General features: G+C 43.3%; 1 protein-coding gene across 10 annotated transcripts in view; it reads left to right on the forward strand.

Moving 5' to 3' along the window:
• PTPRT (protein tyrosine phosphatase receptor type T) overlaps positions 1–16,605 on the forward strand; it is a 1,205,819-nt gene that overhangs the window by 982,036 nt on the left and 207,178 nt on the right. For all 10 annotated transcript variants that reach the window (XM_077168216.1, XM_077168229.1, XM_077168210.1 and 7 more), the window contains one exon: positions 3,983–4,019. In XM_077168216.1, the coding sequence (XP_077024331.1) occupies positions 3,983–4,019 (37 nt within the window). The remainder of the gene's footprint in view (positions 1–3,982; positions 4,020–16,605) is intronic.

Below are 16,605 nucleotides of genomic sequence, written 5' to 3' on the forward strand. Positions count from 1 at the left end.
TTTATCAGGTTGGCGGTACAACTTAACTAAGCCCATTCTGGATGAAAAATAGCTGCCCCTGAAACTCTTGCTGCCTTGGGCACTGTAAAGTGAGCCCCTCGGTATTTCAGTAAAGTGTTGAAGGACGGATGGATGGATGGATGGATGGATGGATGGATGGATGGATGGACAGATGAATGTTTGATGGATGTGTGGATGTATAGGAAGGAAGGATGCATCAGACCTAAAAAATGAAAGCCATAAGTAGGTCCAGATTTGAGACTTCTGAAAAATAAGGTAAATGATAGCTTATGGAGGGAAAAAAGCTATTTGTTACGGGACGGGTTGCCATGTAGCTGTGAAGACAGTACTGAAAGAGCAGTAGTATGGCCAGTGTCTGAAACTAGACAGCATTTGAGAATTGAAGCAGCCTTGGGGTGAAGTGCTTATTCCTCCAAAGTAAGGCTAGTGTACTCTCTTCTCTGTTATTTAATTGGTGGAAAAACTGAGCCACAGAGAGGGGCAGTGACTTGCTCAATATTGCACAACCTTGAAGAAAGCAGGTCTCAATGGAATCACAACAGTTAACATATTCTGCCCCAAGGTCTTTTGGTTAACTTACACAAACTTGAGTGAAGACTTGCAAGTCTGGAACGGAGATGGGATGTGAGTGAGGTTAAAATGAAATTGTATTGTACTGTCCTAGAACATATTATAGATCTGGCAGAAGGGTATAGTAGAAATAAAACAGAAAATACACCAAATTTTCTGCATGTTTATTGAACTGAATTGGGGCTTTGATATCTGCACACTGGCCTTCCTTTCCACATCATAGAATCTACACGACCCAGCACGTCCCTGGTTTGCTTGCCAACAATTCAGTCAACTAGAAGGTCAAGAGAGTGACTCCAAGCTTTGTCCTTCTGTACCTAATTCTAACCAACGATGATAAATCGGTTAGGGAATTAAAGATGTCAGCAATTGAGGAGAAAGTGAACATGTTAGCATTGGTTTGTGAAGCCAGTAATACAGTAAGCATCATCAGATGTGTATTCTAGATTACAGAAAACAGACTTCTAAAAGTGTGGGGTGGAGGGGGTGGTGCTAGGAAACAGCTGTGTTTATGCATGAAACTGTAGACTTTAAGGAGGGCGAGCAAGTTTACGTGAATTGCCCAGGGAGCTAGAGAAGGCAAGGGGGCAAAGCATCCCAGCTATCTGAGATTCCCTTTAATGTGACTACATTTTAGAGAACTTTGCCAGAAGAGGTGTGGTTAGTGTTCACCTTTGCAGGGAGGAAGTGCCCCAGAGTCAACATAAAGGAGGATTCTGAGTTGCTGTTAGTGTCCCATTTTTATCTGCATGCCAGTCATAGGGATGTGCTCACTTTGTGAAGAATCCGTCTAACTGTATTTAAGATTACTGTACTTGCTTGCACTGTAAATCAACCACACAGTTATTAAGTATATTTCTTTCAGAACGTATTTTTAATGCTTAGGTTTGCATGTTAGTTTATATACCTGAATTTAAAAATTATACTTTGCTTTATTAATTTAATATTAATATTATTAATATGTATTATTAATATTATCCTGGGGTACTACTCCATGATCCTCACGATCACTTTGGTTAACAATTTTATCATATTCCACTGTGTGGATAGACCACAGCTTAACTTCACCATTCTTTTATGATTAGACAGATATATTGTTCCTTCTACATTTAAGATTATTCCATGAAAATAGAATAATTGGAATGGACTCTCAGCCAAGATACATACTGACAAATAACTTCCAAGAAGGGTGATCTCTTCAAAAACTTGTCCACGGCTATATTCAAGAATCAGACGCAGACTAGAAAGTTTCCTAGGTTTTTTTCTTTATCTTCATACAAAATTAGCATTCCTTTTGACGAGCTCTAGTCTCTTGACACCTCTGTCATCCCCCACAACTTTGGGGTGATAGTCACTGCAGTTCTGCATGGTCCTTCGCAGGTTTACTTTAGTTCTTTGGAGGTCATACTTTCTTAAACCAGTTCGGCTTTTATTTCATTAGCTCTTTGAACCAACTCATAGAAATAGAAGCCAACAGGAGTTGAACCACCGTATTCTTTCCCTAAACATCAAAAAAAGAAAAGCTAATTTGCTTAATTCTATCATCATTTGCAAGGCTCAACATATTTGTGACTTAAGCTTTTCGGTATTACACTTAGAGTTTTACTTTATTTTTATATATTTTTTCTTGGTCAGCTTTCCTTCTTTCCATCTTCTGAAAACTTTTTTCTTGAAACTTGTTTCAAAATACAACGTATAACTTCTATTTATCTACGTAGAAGTAGACTTACAGCAAAGATTGGTGGGCGGTGGGTGGTGGGGCTATGATCACTGAAAAAAACTGGGATGTTGGCTGAGTTACTAAAGCCCAGCATAGGCAGGGAAAATAGTGATGATCTAGCTGAGCCATATATGGGCAAGATTGCATGCAAACTATTGTTTCCTGTTCTAGGTACTAACATTAAGAGGGACAAACTAGAGGTTGTCCCAGGATAAGTATCTAGGTTAGTTCAAGAGACTTGAACTTTTATCATGTGAAGAATTGGAGAAGAAAAAGAATGTTGATAGAACTTCAGGGCCATCTTTCAATACCAAGAAATCTTTTCTGAACATGCAAGGGCAAACTTTCTAGTCAGCCCTAGGAACAATTGGGGATACTTATAGGGAGTCATATTTGGGTCTAATAGACATGACAATTTCTAACATTCAGGGTTGTGCATAGATGGAATCAGCTCTGCTATAGGCATGATCATTTATTCTCTACTTCTGTGTACAAGGAGGATTCCATTGACCTATCTCACTGAAGTTAGATAAGGCCATGTGACTGGTTCTAGCCAATGAAATGAAATTGACGTGACATTTCACTTCAGATCCAAAGCCTTTAACTGCCAAATCTTGAGTATTCAGCCTTCTCTACCCAGCCTCAGGGAACCTCAGAGCCTGTGTTAAAAGGTTTTTGGATTCTGACTGCAATAAAAAGAATCTCCCTCAGCTAGTATCCCACCCATGGACCCAGACATGCACCTACATTGGATATGTCGTGTGAGTGGAAAATAAGCCTTTGTTGCTTTTAGCCACTGAAGTTTGGGGGTTTTATTGCTGCACCTTAACTTTTTATATCCTGATTAGCACAAGTGCCTTAAAGATGCAATTGTTCCTTATACTGAGCATCAACAAGATGCACATTGGATTCTTCCAAGTGTTTTGGCTTGGTGATTCACACACTTGCATTCTCTGCCTTTTATTTTCATTGCTACCCTGCATTCAGAGTGTTGCTGAGGGTATAATTTTGTCAGCTGGAATTTTCAACTGGCTCCAAGGCCTGTTTGGAAATTAATCCCAAGAAAGTACTCTAAGTTGATACTGTTTCTAAGACACTCTTCTGTGAATCCCTTGCATATCTAGCAAGATCACAAATTTACAGACCTTGTTCACTTGGGGACCCACCAACAATAACTGAATAGTTCATCCAGCAAAGGTATATGCACATCATTATCCGTAAAAGACAGTGAAGCCCACCAGAGATCTCAAGGCCAAAGTGACTTTTTGAGCATGAACTTTGCAGTTTGATTCTTACTCAATCATATTGATTTGGCCATTGTCAAGCTTTGCATTATATTCCTTGTAACAAAGTTTCCTAAAGATGTTCTTGGTACCAGCTTCTAATCCTATCCAACTGCACTCTGCATGTCATGAAGTACCTACTAGGTGTTCTGGTTAAAGTTATTCTGTGCTTGGCAGTACGTGATAGGGAGCAAAATGTGTACACAACCAGAGAAGAAATGGAATTAAAAGGTAATTCTAGAGGGAAAAAAAATGGAAAAGACAAATTTCAAATAATAATTTGAAAATATATGCATGTATATAAATGGAAAATATAGGCTTATTTGCCTTTATATAATGAATCAAACTTGCAACAAATTAACCAGAGCCTTATTTTTCTTACCTACAGGAAACCAAAATCAACTGTGTTCGTCTCGCTACGAAAGGTATGTTGGCATGTCCTTGTTTGTATACAGCCATTTAAGTATTTCTACCTCTAGCCACACAGGAAAAGGTTAAGCAACAATGCTAAAATCAACAAGAAAGACGTTTTGTTTTCATTAGGGTCATTTTTGTGTAGAACACACTTCCCAGGATATAAAATAATATCACAGCATCTGAAGCACAGTAAGAACTCAATGTATTTGTTGGGTGAATGAACGCATGGATGGATAGATGGATGGACAAACAGGGACATTATTCAGTGGAGTAATGAATGTATAATTTACTCAAATTATCTTTTACTATATATTTCCATTGTGTTTGGGTCTCTGTTTATGTGAGTATATATCTTTAAGCGTGTCCATTAGAAACATCGTCTGGGTTTTATGCATTATTCAATTGGTACATGGCTTTCAGAAATGAAGTGATTGGTTTTGGTGGCTTTAATAATGAGAAAACAAACACTACATTGTTTTATCGTTGGCATTTCCCAACACTTTTCCCAACACTAAGGCAGCCTTGTTCAGGCTCATCACTTTTGTTTTCCTAATTATAATTGAATTGCCTGACTCTTTCAATTGGTACATGTTTCTGTTTTTCATTCTTTTTTTAAAAAATCGATGAATGGTTTGTTATCATTTAACCTATTACAAGGTTGAATGGTTAGAAATCTGGTGTATCTTTTTGTTATATAATTGATATTTTTAACAGCTACCCACTCTGGGCAATTCTATTCTATTCACTGCATTTATTGACAGCATAGATAGTTTCATAGGTTGCTTCCAAGGAGCTGAAAATTGTAAATGTAAGTAGATGCATAATCTTAGATATGAGCTGTAGACAGAGGCAATGACTTGAGTTTGTTTGGAGGTATACATGCATGTGTGTATGTGTGTGTGTGAAAACGTACATACACACAGAAGAAAACACACACAAATGGGCAGGAAAGAATCTCTACTGGGCTCAAGAGGGAAGATGCAGGAGGAAGGCAGAGGTAACAGCATTAAACCCTTCTTGTGACTAAGAACTCACCCTGATTTCACATAAGTCATGAGAGGTAGGCACATCCTTACCTTGTTCCCTCTCCAGAACTCAGGCTATTAGAAGAAAAGAGATAAAATACTGTTTGTGAGGGAAGGAGAATTGATGGCCCACAAATAAAAGTGACACAAATCACAGGCCTTGGCAGACTTTGGCACTGAAGTAAACAGATAATCTAGAAGGAAGAACAGCATCAATTGGGCAGCCCCAGGGCACCAGACAGCAAGCACGCCAGCTGGGCGTCTGCAGCGTGCAGCTAATGCTGACAGCAGGGAGACAGAGGGAGCTCTTCTGCAGTCTGGAAATTTACAGAGTGACCTTCTTTCCCATGACAGTGCTCCAAGGGACCCTTCTAGCTTCTGATCCCCAGACAAGGATGGGTGAATACAATAGTTCTGCCCTCTGTGTGGTATGTGGGGTTCTGAGGACACCCCCTGAGACATAAGCCCTCCTAGACTGTAGTTTGGTGGGCCGTATTTTCTGAACTGAGGACTAGGAATGTGTGCCCTAATGGGCAATGGGTATTTCGGAGCAGCAGTTGGAGAGAATATTTAAAATTATACTTTTCCTGGCAATTTCAGGACTCACAGTCCTGGTAGTGTGAAGGCGCACCATGCTGGCTCTCTCCAGGGCTGCACTGGCAACCCGCAGGGTGCAGGGCTGTGTAAAGCACTAGGGCAGAAACCTTAGCACCAGGGCTTCTCCCCTTGTTTAACCTCTAGGGTTAAACCTCCCTACCTGTGGAAGTTGGCCGCGCCAGGCAGCATGGCGGCACGTGATGGCCCGCGAACGCATGAACGGAGATGGGTGCTGGCTCCGCCCAGGCCGGCCGCTGTGCAGCCAGTGTCTTGGTGATTCTGGTTCAGTGAGGACAGTGAGGGCCGTCCCCTCAGCCTGAGGACGTGGCCCTAGCAGCACTGGAACTGGATAATGCAGAAGGCCAGCCCACCACCTTTCAGGGAGCTGCCCCCCTCTCCATCCCACATCAGTGTGTGATGCCTGATGGATGCACAAATGGGACAAAGGGAAGGGAACACTTTGACTCATGTCTACTCTGTGCCAGGCACTACCCTTGGTGGTGGAAGCCCCTGTCGATCCCTGAGGTGTAAATTCTCCCATCACGTCCGATTTCAAGCTACCTGTGGCTTAACAACCAGCTCACAAAAACATCCTGGATGTTTAATAATTGCTCTAGTGAGCCAGACCAAGTGGGTCCCAGTACACTGCTGCCAGGTGGGGGTCAATGGCATAATATATATACAGGTGTTGTATTAACTGTAAAGTATTTTGGAAAAAAAATTATTAGTATTATTTTTACTGATGACTCATTTCCCTCATTTAGTCGACTAACTTAATTGCACATCTCGTTAGGTACACAGGGTGCAGTTGAGAGCCAGCAGGCCTGGCTTCTCTCAGGGAGCTCAGTCTAGTGTGAAACAGACATTAAGTCAAAGACTATGCCAGATGATGGTGCAGGTGTGATGGCGGTAAAGCTTCTAAGATGGTGTGAAATGTCCTGAGCAGGCCAAGGCAGTCGCGGCGACAAAGCCTCTGCTCCCCCAGGCCTGGCACGGCCTCAGACGTCTTGGGGCTCCCCATCGCCTCCTCAGCTCCACAACCCAGGATGCTGCTTAGTACCCAGAGCCAGGGTGGCTGTGGAAGCAGCTGACACCGACCCTGCACTGCAAGGGGAGCGCCCACCCTGCCCCAGCCCAGGCCCTGCGTGGAGTCAGGTCCCTGTGTTTAGAGAGTAACTAAGGAGCAAGCAGAGTGACGAATGAGCTGGGGGCAGGATTTGTTCATGGGGCCAGGGCAGAACCTCATGGGAGAGCACAGCTCTGGGGTGGGCGTTCGGTATAAACTGGTAGGTGGGTTGATTGTGGGATCAATGCAGGCTCACCCTGAAAGCCTTGAAGGCAAACTTTTCCATTCTTGAAGGGCTTGTGGTCACTGCCCCAGACTGGCGCTCCTCTACCTCTGGTTTCCCAGCCAGGGCTGGGCTGTCATTCACCTTGACAGGGGATGGAGAGGACTCAGAACAGGGGTTCAACCGCACTCAGGAAGTAGAGCCCATGAGTGGTCAGGTAAAGGCTATGGGAGGCTGTTTTAGGACAGATTCTTAGAAGCAAAGCCTGAAGCAAGGATTCACATGCATGTGATATATCCAGGGTTGGCTCCCAGGAGAAATCTGTAAGGGAGAGAAGGAAATGGGATAGGGAATGGGGAGGGCTTATTGTTCTCTGGTAAAGTAAAATTTAGACCAGTTAGGCCAGATCTGAAATTCTTCCTGAGTCGTCCTGCCTGTACCTCCCATAACAGTAAGTCCTCCCTCCCCGCCATCTCCCAGGTGGCTCCAGAGGACAGCATCCTTCAGGCAAGGACTAATCACTGGAGAAAATCACCGGTGTAAGCCCTTCATTGCAGCACTTGCAGCTGGTGGGATGGCGTCCCAATCTGGAAAGGGGAGCTGGGGAAGTGTCTACAACATCTCCTGCAGGGTTCTTACTACAGATGATATAGTATATCCTTTCCTTGAGGAGCAGCAAGAACCTAATAGATGGCCTCAAATCCAAGGACCAAAAGATCTATTCCCTGGGGATAGATCTGCTCAGAGCTGTACAGAGAAAACTTAAGCCAATGGAGGAAAAAAATACATCAGGTCTTGGTTTAGAAACCAAAAACCACTATTCAGACTTTGAAGGGAGAGCAGTAGAAAGTCAGAGAAAAGAAAGGTCAGTTTTAAAATTAGGTTCTGTCCTTGAAATTGAAACAAAAACTGTGAGAAAGAGCAAGTAGGCAGCGAAGGGGGCACTTAGACCCGTTAAACGATGTTTACACTTGGAAGATGAGGGATAGTCTGAATGAAGAAGGTGGGTTGAAGATGCGAGCTGAACAGGCTCAAAAATGATCCTTGAGGAAATGGAGCATGTGAAAACTTGGGGTGGGACAATTAGACTCTGAAAGTTCTGAAGCTTCAAGTGTGAGATTAAACAACACTTCTCATAGAAGATGGGCCACCCCATCTGGCAGAAACTGACTCAGGCTGCATGTGCTGAATAGAGCTACCCACACCTCTCAATCCATGCCCTTCTGGCTGGGACAGGAAAGGCCGAGAAGAAGATGCCCTCTGTCCTAGAAGCTCAATTCTGGCATCATAGTAGCCAGTTCCTCTCCAGGAAACTGATGACCAGGTCCATCCAAGCCCCACTGATTCTCCTGTCTTGTTCTCCCCCCGATTCACCCCATGTGCCCAGCAGTTCACCTGGCTACTTTCTCTTGCCCGCAGATCCTGGCCCCATCACACTGGCCTACATGATCCAGCCCACCCTAAACCTCCAGTTTCACCCAGGATTTTATCCTCTCATTCACTAGACTCTAGCACATCAGGCTTCTTTTGATTTTTAACATACATCTACTCATTTTCAACCTCAAGGCCTTTGCTCTTCCTGTCCCCTCTGCCCAGATTGCTGTGCCCACCACATGTTTCTGTTTAACAGCTATATATCTTCCAGATGGCAACTTAAACCTTGCTTCCTCAGATCGAACTTTAATGACTTCCAATGTAATGTGTATACCCAAGGTTTTCCACTCTCATTATACCCTGTAATTTTTCCCTCACAGCAATCATCACAACTTACAAATATGTACTTTTATTTGCTTACATGATTAATGTTTACCTCATGGCCACACTCTAAGTAACACAAGTATAAGGACCAAGCTTATTTTGAACACTGTTGTATCACCAGATCCTAACATACATCGGTGCTCAGTAAATACACGTTGAGTGAACAAACGGATGGATGGAGGGAGGGGGAGAGGGAAGAAGGAAGGGAGAGTGGAAGGAGAGGATGGTTGGATCAGGGACTATCAGGTCACTATTCTTACATGGCCTCAATTTTTTCAAATACAAGCTACATATCAGGAGGGCTCTCTTTGAAGGTAAGAGCCAAAGGGATAGAGGTAGAGGATCAGCTATAGTGATCTACAATCTCCACTGATGGAGGGACCAGCCAGTCTCTGCTGGGTACCTGCTGTGACAGGGGCCTCACCCTTGCCCCACGGAATTCCTTCCACCTTTGGACACTTTGGAGTGAGCTTGGATACCTTGAGTCCAAAATCACCTCCCTTTCATTTCTGCCCATCAGTGCTTAAAGCCACTGAATCACATCAGCATTTTCACCTCCTAGAAAATAAAATTTGCTTCTCGTGACCTGCCTCCCCTCCATGGTTAAGGACAAGTACATGCTTATCCCCTTTCTACGCTGGAGCTGCTCTGTTTGTCAGCAGCCAGCACCTCTCCCAACCCTTGTCCCAGCCCCTAAAGGAACACAGCTGGCTCTGCAGCCTCCTGCTGGGTGCACCCTGAGTGGCAGTTAGAAAAATCAGCTTTGATTTGATTTGCAAACTGAGTTGAGTCATTGAGACAAAATAAATCCGGAAACCCATAAAGCCATTTGCAGGGTTACTTTGCAAAAGACAACCACAGTTTTAATCTAGTAAACGCTCTCTAACAATCCCATTTAAACAACCCTCTTGGAGTAGGTGCAGAAAGCTGAACTCCAGAATAATGAAGTGTGAGACAAAGGGCCAGTGTTGCCAATAGCTCCATGCTGCCCAGTGATACTGAGAGACTAAAACCATTGTCCCAGTGGTAACAGGCAAGAGACAAAGGGCCAGTGTTGCCAATAGCTCCATGCTGCCCAGTGAGACTAAAACCATTGTCCCAGTGGTAACAGGCAAGAGGCGTGAGCAGTGGTCTTTTGTAAACAAGGCTTCTTTTTATAAATGTTAAGCCTAAAGGTAAAACATTTTGTCCATTTCTCTCTTCTCTCTCCATAATGGATTCTCACCCTTGTGGGGACTAGTAGATACAATAAGTAGCTATTGTCCATTGAGATGCCCTCATTTTACAATCCCAAGACTAGAGCCCAGAGGAAGGGGGTGTGCCCGCAGCTTCCTGATCCCATAGGATAACAAGCCACTGGGGGTGTGGGAAGCCAAATGGGTATAGGAAGTGTCTGCTCTCAGATGGAAAATGCCTACTGCCTGCCTACCCCTCCCCACCGTAATTGATCCATTTCTCTCTGGAAGGTTCTGTCTCATATAAAGCTTCCTTGAGAGGTGACATGAAAGAATAGGGGGAAGGTTTGACATCTAAGAGACATGGATTCAAATCCTGCCTCCAAAACTCAACTATCTGACCTTGGATAAGACACTTAATCTCTTTTAAACCTTGGATTATTAGTTCCTTCCCTTGATAACTGAGATAATGTGTGTAAAGGTTAAGGACGTAATAGATGATAAATGACATTGATTCCATTCCTTCCTTTCTCCTGCCCTCTGTGTGAGACCTGACCCTTCCAAACACATGTCCATTCTCTCTCCCTCCTGTCCTCTAAGAAAGGAAACCACAGCTCAGACTCCTGACCCTTCTCCTCAAACAATTTCAATAATCAAATATTTGTCAAAGGGACTCAGACTAAATTCAAAGGGCTGAAACTTAGAGGGGGCAAGAGTGATGCTGGCCTCAGCTTAAAACACTTGACCTTTACCTCTATAGGTCATAAGGTTTAGATGAGATCTAAATGAACTGTGGAAAGGCATTTGCTCCTCCATTTGCTAGACTTTGCCTACGTCACTTGTCTTTCTCTCCCCATCATCTACTCAGCAGTTTCAAGAGGGACCCAGGACCACATGCTGCCCATATCTAACTAGTGGCAGCTGGGGTAGAGGCCATAAAAATGGATCACGTCTGAGAGGCAAGACTATAAGTGAGCCAGTCCATTGGGAAACTCCTCATTGTGGTTCAGTCTTTGGAAATCCTGCCAGACTTTCAGAAGGTTAAAGCCCAAGATTTGTGTTTGGGGGTTGGTGGTTAGGTGGGGGGGTGGGGGTGGAGTGGGCAGTGCTTTTCCTCCCTGGCCAAGTTCAATGAAGTATATTTTCCAAACTGGGGATCCTCAAAATATCCTGAGTGTAATGAAGTCTCCTTGACCTTTGGCCCCTTCAGCTCTGACCCAAGTGTCTTCTGAGTCCTAAGATGCCAATGGAAAAATATGGATTTTCCTGAAGGTCTTATGGTGAAATAGAGGAAGAGGATTAATATCATGAGTACACATAATAACCTAAAGATGGTCTTTAAATATACCAACCCTTCCTTTAATATTTTTCTTACTACATCAACTGACACATCTCTCTTATCTTTCCTCCGTCCTTCCCTTACCCTGTCTAGATTTGCTCACTACCACCACAACAAAACCCCCCATTTCCCCCACCCGCCCCCCAAACACACACAAGCACATATTTTCTCCACATCTTACTCAGAAACATAAAAGCCAGTGGAATAGAGTCTTGAAAAAAAAAAAGGTCAAGTCCAACTCTTGTTTTTCAAGTATGCCCCTGGAGAGCCCCAATCTATCCTCTAAATTAGAAATGAGAATTATCTCCTCACAACCTGAATCACCTGAGTTGACTTTAGCTCAAAATCTGTTGTTCCAAAGAAGTTGCATGTTACAAAGGGAAATAGAGGACTTCTTAAAACCAGGGATCAGGAAAGGTTAGAAACATGGGTTAGAAATAAAGTGCATGAAACTCCATTGGAGATTTCTCTGATGGATCTCAGTAGAGTGGGATGAATAAAGGGACAAGCAAAAATTAATCTACTGTGTGCCGTCACAAGGTTGTATGCGTTGACTTGCAATTACAATAGGATGATACAAGTAAAGCCTGCTACCAATCAGCACTAAATAAATGGGGGTCATCGTTATTGCTTTTACTCAAGAATCAAGTGATATAGGCTCAGAAGGGTTAAATAAAGAGCTCAAATCCCTCAGAATTGTAACTCAGATCTGACTCCAAAGCTCATGGCATATCCATGATACCATTTTGAACTTTCTCAATACCATGGACTGTGTGAGATTCCATGAGCCACTCTCAGCGTCCCCTGTCTTCCATTTGTTAGCCCTTTCCCATGCTTCTTTTTCAGTAACATTTGATAGAATATTTATGGTTTGGTGAGCCTTTGGCCTTTCTTTAGCAGTGTTCAAGCTATGTCCTAGTTTCTTGGAACATGAAGTGAAATGGCTCAAGGAGCCTCCATTGCTTTCACTTCCACAACCTGATAAAACACAGCATTAGTTTGTCTTCAGTGTTGACTGCTCTAGTTCCATCATTAGCCCATCAGCATCTTTCTATAGTTGACACTCATTGCTTCAGAAGGGTAAGAAAGGTCCTGAAGGAAGTCTGAAGCACTCAGTATTATGACCACGTTCTTTGAATAGTCTCAATGTTTTCATAAATATATTGAATATGGCCTGGAAACTATGACAAGAGAGGGCTCACAAGTCTTCCACCAAAATGACCACATGGTCAGGACCAGGTGATAGAGGAGAAAGCAAGGGACTTCAATCTTTTCCCCAGCTGGATTAGTCAGAACAGGATACACTTTGCTGCAACAACAAATTAATACACAAATCTAAGCAACTTAATACCCCAAAGTTTATTTGTTGCTATGCCATCTAGAATATATGTGGCCTTAAAGGACCGTGCAGAAGGAGAACAGAAAGCATGGAAGCAGTAATTAGATATTAAATACCTCACCATGGAAAAGACTCATGCCCCTTCCACTGATGTGTCCTTGGCAAGCATTAGTGAGATGACATAACCTAACAGCTGGGAGTCTTCCAAAGCCCAAAAAGGAGAGATGCACCCGACACAGGGGAACGCCAGTTACCTCTAGCACAGTATCTATAACATCTTTTACTATTTCTATGCCTCTTTGCATCTTGATGAGACAAATACTTCATCACTCATCTTTTGCGGGTCTACTTACTAGAAAACTGTCACCGTCTGTGGCCAGCTCTCCATCTGAGCATTACTACTGAGTATAGCATGGGAAGTACCTGGCCTAGGCCTGCCAATCAAACCAAGGCCTTACTGTTGTCCATTTGGCCCTTAAAATACCTCCAGGAGATACTTATTATTATCCCTTCTTTGAAGATGGAGAAATTGAAACTCAGAAGTGTACATAAATTTTCCAAGTTATCACAACTAGTAAGTACAAAATATTGAATCAGGGTTTCATTTATTTATTCAGTTTTCGATAAAAAATTGTTGAATACAACTTACTATTAATATATGGTGCCTCACTCCCTAGAGGTTAAGAACATTGCCCTTGAATTTGGACAGACGTTAGTTCTAGACTAGAGACAGTATTTAAGCGCTCTGTGTCTGCTTCCCCATCTATGAAACAGTGATAATGTCACCACTTCTTTTGCAGGTCTAATGTAAGACTTTAATGAGCTAATGCATAATATAGTGCTTAGTGCTAGGCCTGGCGTATAATGAGCACTCAACAAATACTAGCTTGTGAGAGAGCCGACAAATAAATTGTATCAATGCAGTATGATAAGAGCTATGATGAAGGTGAATTTAGGGTGTTGTGGGAGCACAGAGAAGGAAAACAAATCAACTTAGAGGCTGCTTTCTCAGAGTTGATGGTCCCAGAGACAGGTTTTGAAAGAAGAGATGCAGTTATCCTGTTGAACAAGGTTAGTGAGGAAGGCAGGGAGTTCTTCTTGGCTGAGGAAGTAGCTCTTGCAAATCATGGAAGGCAAGAGAACATGCTGCTGAGCTTGAAGGGGACAAGGCAAAGGAATGATGGTGAGGATATTGGTGTAACCAGAAGTGGCTAGGAGTGGGCGGAGGTGAAGCTGAACTGACAAGAAAAATTATCCTGAGACTGTGGGAGTCCTTGGAGGTGTCTTTTTCAGGAAGGCCACCCTAGTTTCAGCTTAGAAAATTGATGGAAGAAGGGGATCTGAGGGGGGACAAGGCTACAGAATGGAGAAGAGATAGGAGGCTGCTGCTGTAGGAGGCCAGGTGGGAAGCTATGAGTCATCTCTTCTCTCAAGTCTTCTTTTTTCTGACATACAAGCCAATAGTCTGTGCCTTGCCTTCCTCAAAAGGTTGAAAAATGATTCACAAAATAGCCACTTAGAAGAGGGGTTGGCAAACTTTTTCTGTAAAAGGCTAGACAGTAAATGTTTTTGGCTTTGCCGACCATATGAACTCTGTAACAAGTAATCAACTTTGCCAATGAAGCATGAAGGCCATAGACAATATGTGTGAGGATGAGTATGGCTGTGTTCCCAGTAAGACTTTATCTATAAACACTGAAATTTGAATTTTGTGTACTTTTCACGTGTCATGAAATGTTGTTCTTCTTTTGACTTTATTCTAGCCTTCATAAAATGTAAAAACCATTCTTAGTTCATGGGCCATACAAAAAAATAGGTGGCGAGGAGTGGCTGGATTTGGCCCAGGAGTCACAGCTTGCTCACACCAACTCAGAAAATGTGCTTCGAAACTGGCAAAGCTACCCATAACTATCAGGGAAGAGTATTAAGATTATATATTACTGATGGTCAAGCTCTACATTATTTCATGGTTATTGACCAAGCTTGCCGTTTGTGTTCAATTTTGAAATGATGTGTTTCTATCTATTGGTTGGTCTGGAATGCCTTGTCTCTCTCTCCATTTTGCACAAGGACTTTCTGAAGTCCTCTTTTTCTTTTTTTTGCTGATGTAGCACTGGCAAAACTTGAAGGCTTTGATCGTGTATTGTTTTCTTTAGCAAGACATGTGGTGGCTTAGAAAGGGCAGGAGTGTTAAAGTCAAGACACCAGAGTTTGAATACTGCTTCTGCCAGTTACTAGTTTTGTGACCTTGAGAAAGTTATATAAATTCTGTGATATGTCTGTCCTTCACATTTACTCAAAAAGTATTCACCGAGTACCTACCATGTTCTAGGTACAATACAAGTCCACAGGTGTGCTCCAGTGAAGGCGATCCAGCCTCTGCCCTTGGGGAAATTACAGATTTGAGGGCATAGTAGCCACTTCTAGTATGGAGGTTATTGCTATAAGGGAAGATGAAGGGTCTTATGGGAAGATGGGACAGATAGCTGCTCCAGACTAGGTGGGACGCTGAAGACTCCCTAGAGGGAAGGAGTTCTAAGCTGACCTCTGGATGACGAGCAATTGTCAGCAAAGGGAAGACGCAAGAAGGTAGGAGACCTATGGGTAACGGACAGTAGTTTATTATGCTTGGGGCAAAGCAGAGGGTGTGGCAATGAGGGTGGCGAGAGATGCGACTGGATCAGCAGGCAGCCGTGATTGAGTTGGGTCAAGGGAGTTAGGGTTTACCTTGAGAGTAGTCTGGTCAGTGCTGTTTCTGAGGCATTTCAACTGAAGGGGAAACAGAATGGATTGGAGTCAGAGGCAGGGAGACCAGCTGGAAGGTTGTTCAAATAACCTGCATGAAACTTGACAGTGACTTGAGTTAACTGACGAAGAAATTGAAGGGGTGGTGGGGGGTGGGTGCAGCTTCAAGAGCTTTTCAGGAGTAGAGGAATAAGGCATTGTGATGGATTCGAATTAGGAGGTCGTAAAAAAGGAGTAAAGTGTGATTTACAGATGTCTAGACCAAGCAACTGCATGGCTGATGATGGCTATTTACTGAAGAAATGGAAGACTGAGGGAGAAGACATTTGGGTGGAAAAACGACAGGCATCTTTATAGTGATGCTGACCTTTCTGGGTTGTTTAAAGTTGTGGAGACATTGTATATGAAGCACCTGGCAGAGTACCTGGCATGTCATAGGTGCTTTATAAGTGGTGACTCTTATTCTTGTTTTATTAAAACAAAATCTGTTTTAGCCCTATTTCGTTAGCTCATAATGTTCTGTTATTTAGTGTGAGCTCTTTAGAGCCACAGAATTGCAGTTTTGTTCTCCATGCTGCACATTTTCATATGTTTCTTTCTCTCCTTCTCTTCTGCATGCTGCCTGGGGACTGGCTTCCTTGTGGTCAGCACCAATGGGCAGCGCCCAGGTGACCCCGGGGACTCCACTCTGCCTCCTCACCACAGGTGACCACCAGAGCCCTGGGCGGGTGGGAGGGGGGTGCGAGTAGCCCGTGCCCAGTGGGCCCTCCAGGCTAGGTGCACCAGAAAGGAACTGGCAGTCCCCCCACCCCATCCACCCACTCACCCACCCATCCATCTGTTCACCCACCCATCTATCCACCCACTCACCATCCATCTGTCTGTCCATCCATCAAGCCATTCTACGTGTGCTTACTAAGCACCTGCTTTGTGCCAGGCATGGTTCTAGACACTAAAAGATATAACATTGAGCAAAATAAGGCATGTTCCTATACCTTTCCAATAAGAAAAACAGCCATTAGTCAAAAAACTACCTAATAAACATATGCTGTAACTGTGAATTGTGCTACATAGGAGAGGTGTGTGGGGATCAAAACAAACAAACCTGCCTGGAGCTAAGGTAGAGCTTCCAAAGGAAGAGACAACTGAGCTGTAGTCTGAGGTTGAGGAAAAAGACCTAACAAACCTGGGCTTAGGAAGTAAATAGATCTTTAATCTCGAGTCTGCCATTTGTACTGGGCAAGTCCTTTAAACGTGATAAACCCCACTTTTCTTATCTAAATAGGAAGATAATGCCTGTATTTAAGGGGCATCATTTGCCTTGTAG

This window comes from Tamandua tetradactyla, chromosome 1 (assembly GCF_023851605.1).
Source record: "Tamandua tetradactyla isolate mTamTet1 chromosome 1, mTamTet1.pri, whole genome shotgun sequence".
NCBI classification, from domain to species: domain Eukaryota; kingdom Metazoa; phylum Chordata; class Mammalia; order Pilosa; family Myrmecophagidae; genus Tamandua; species Tamandua tetradactyla.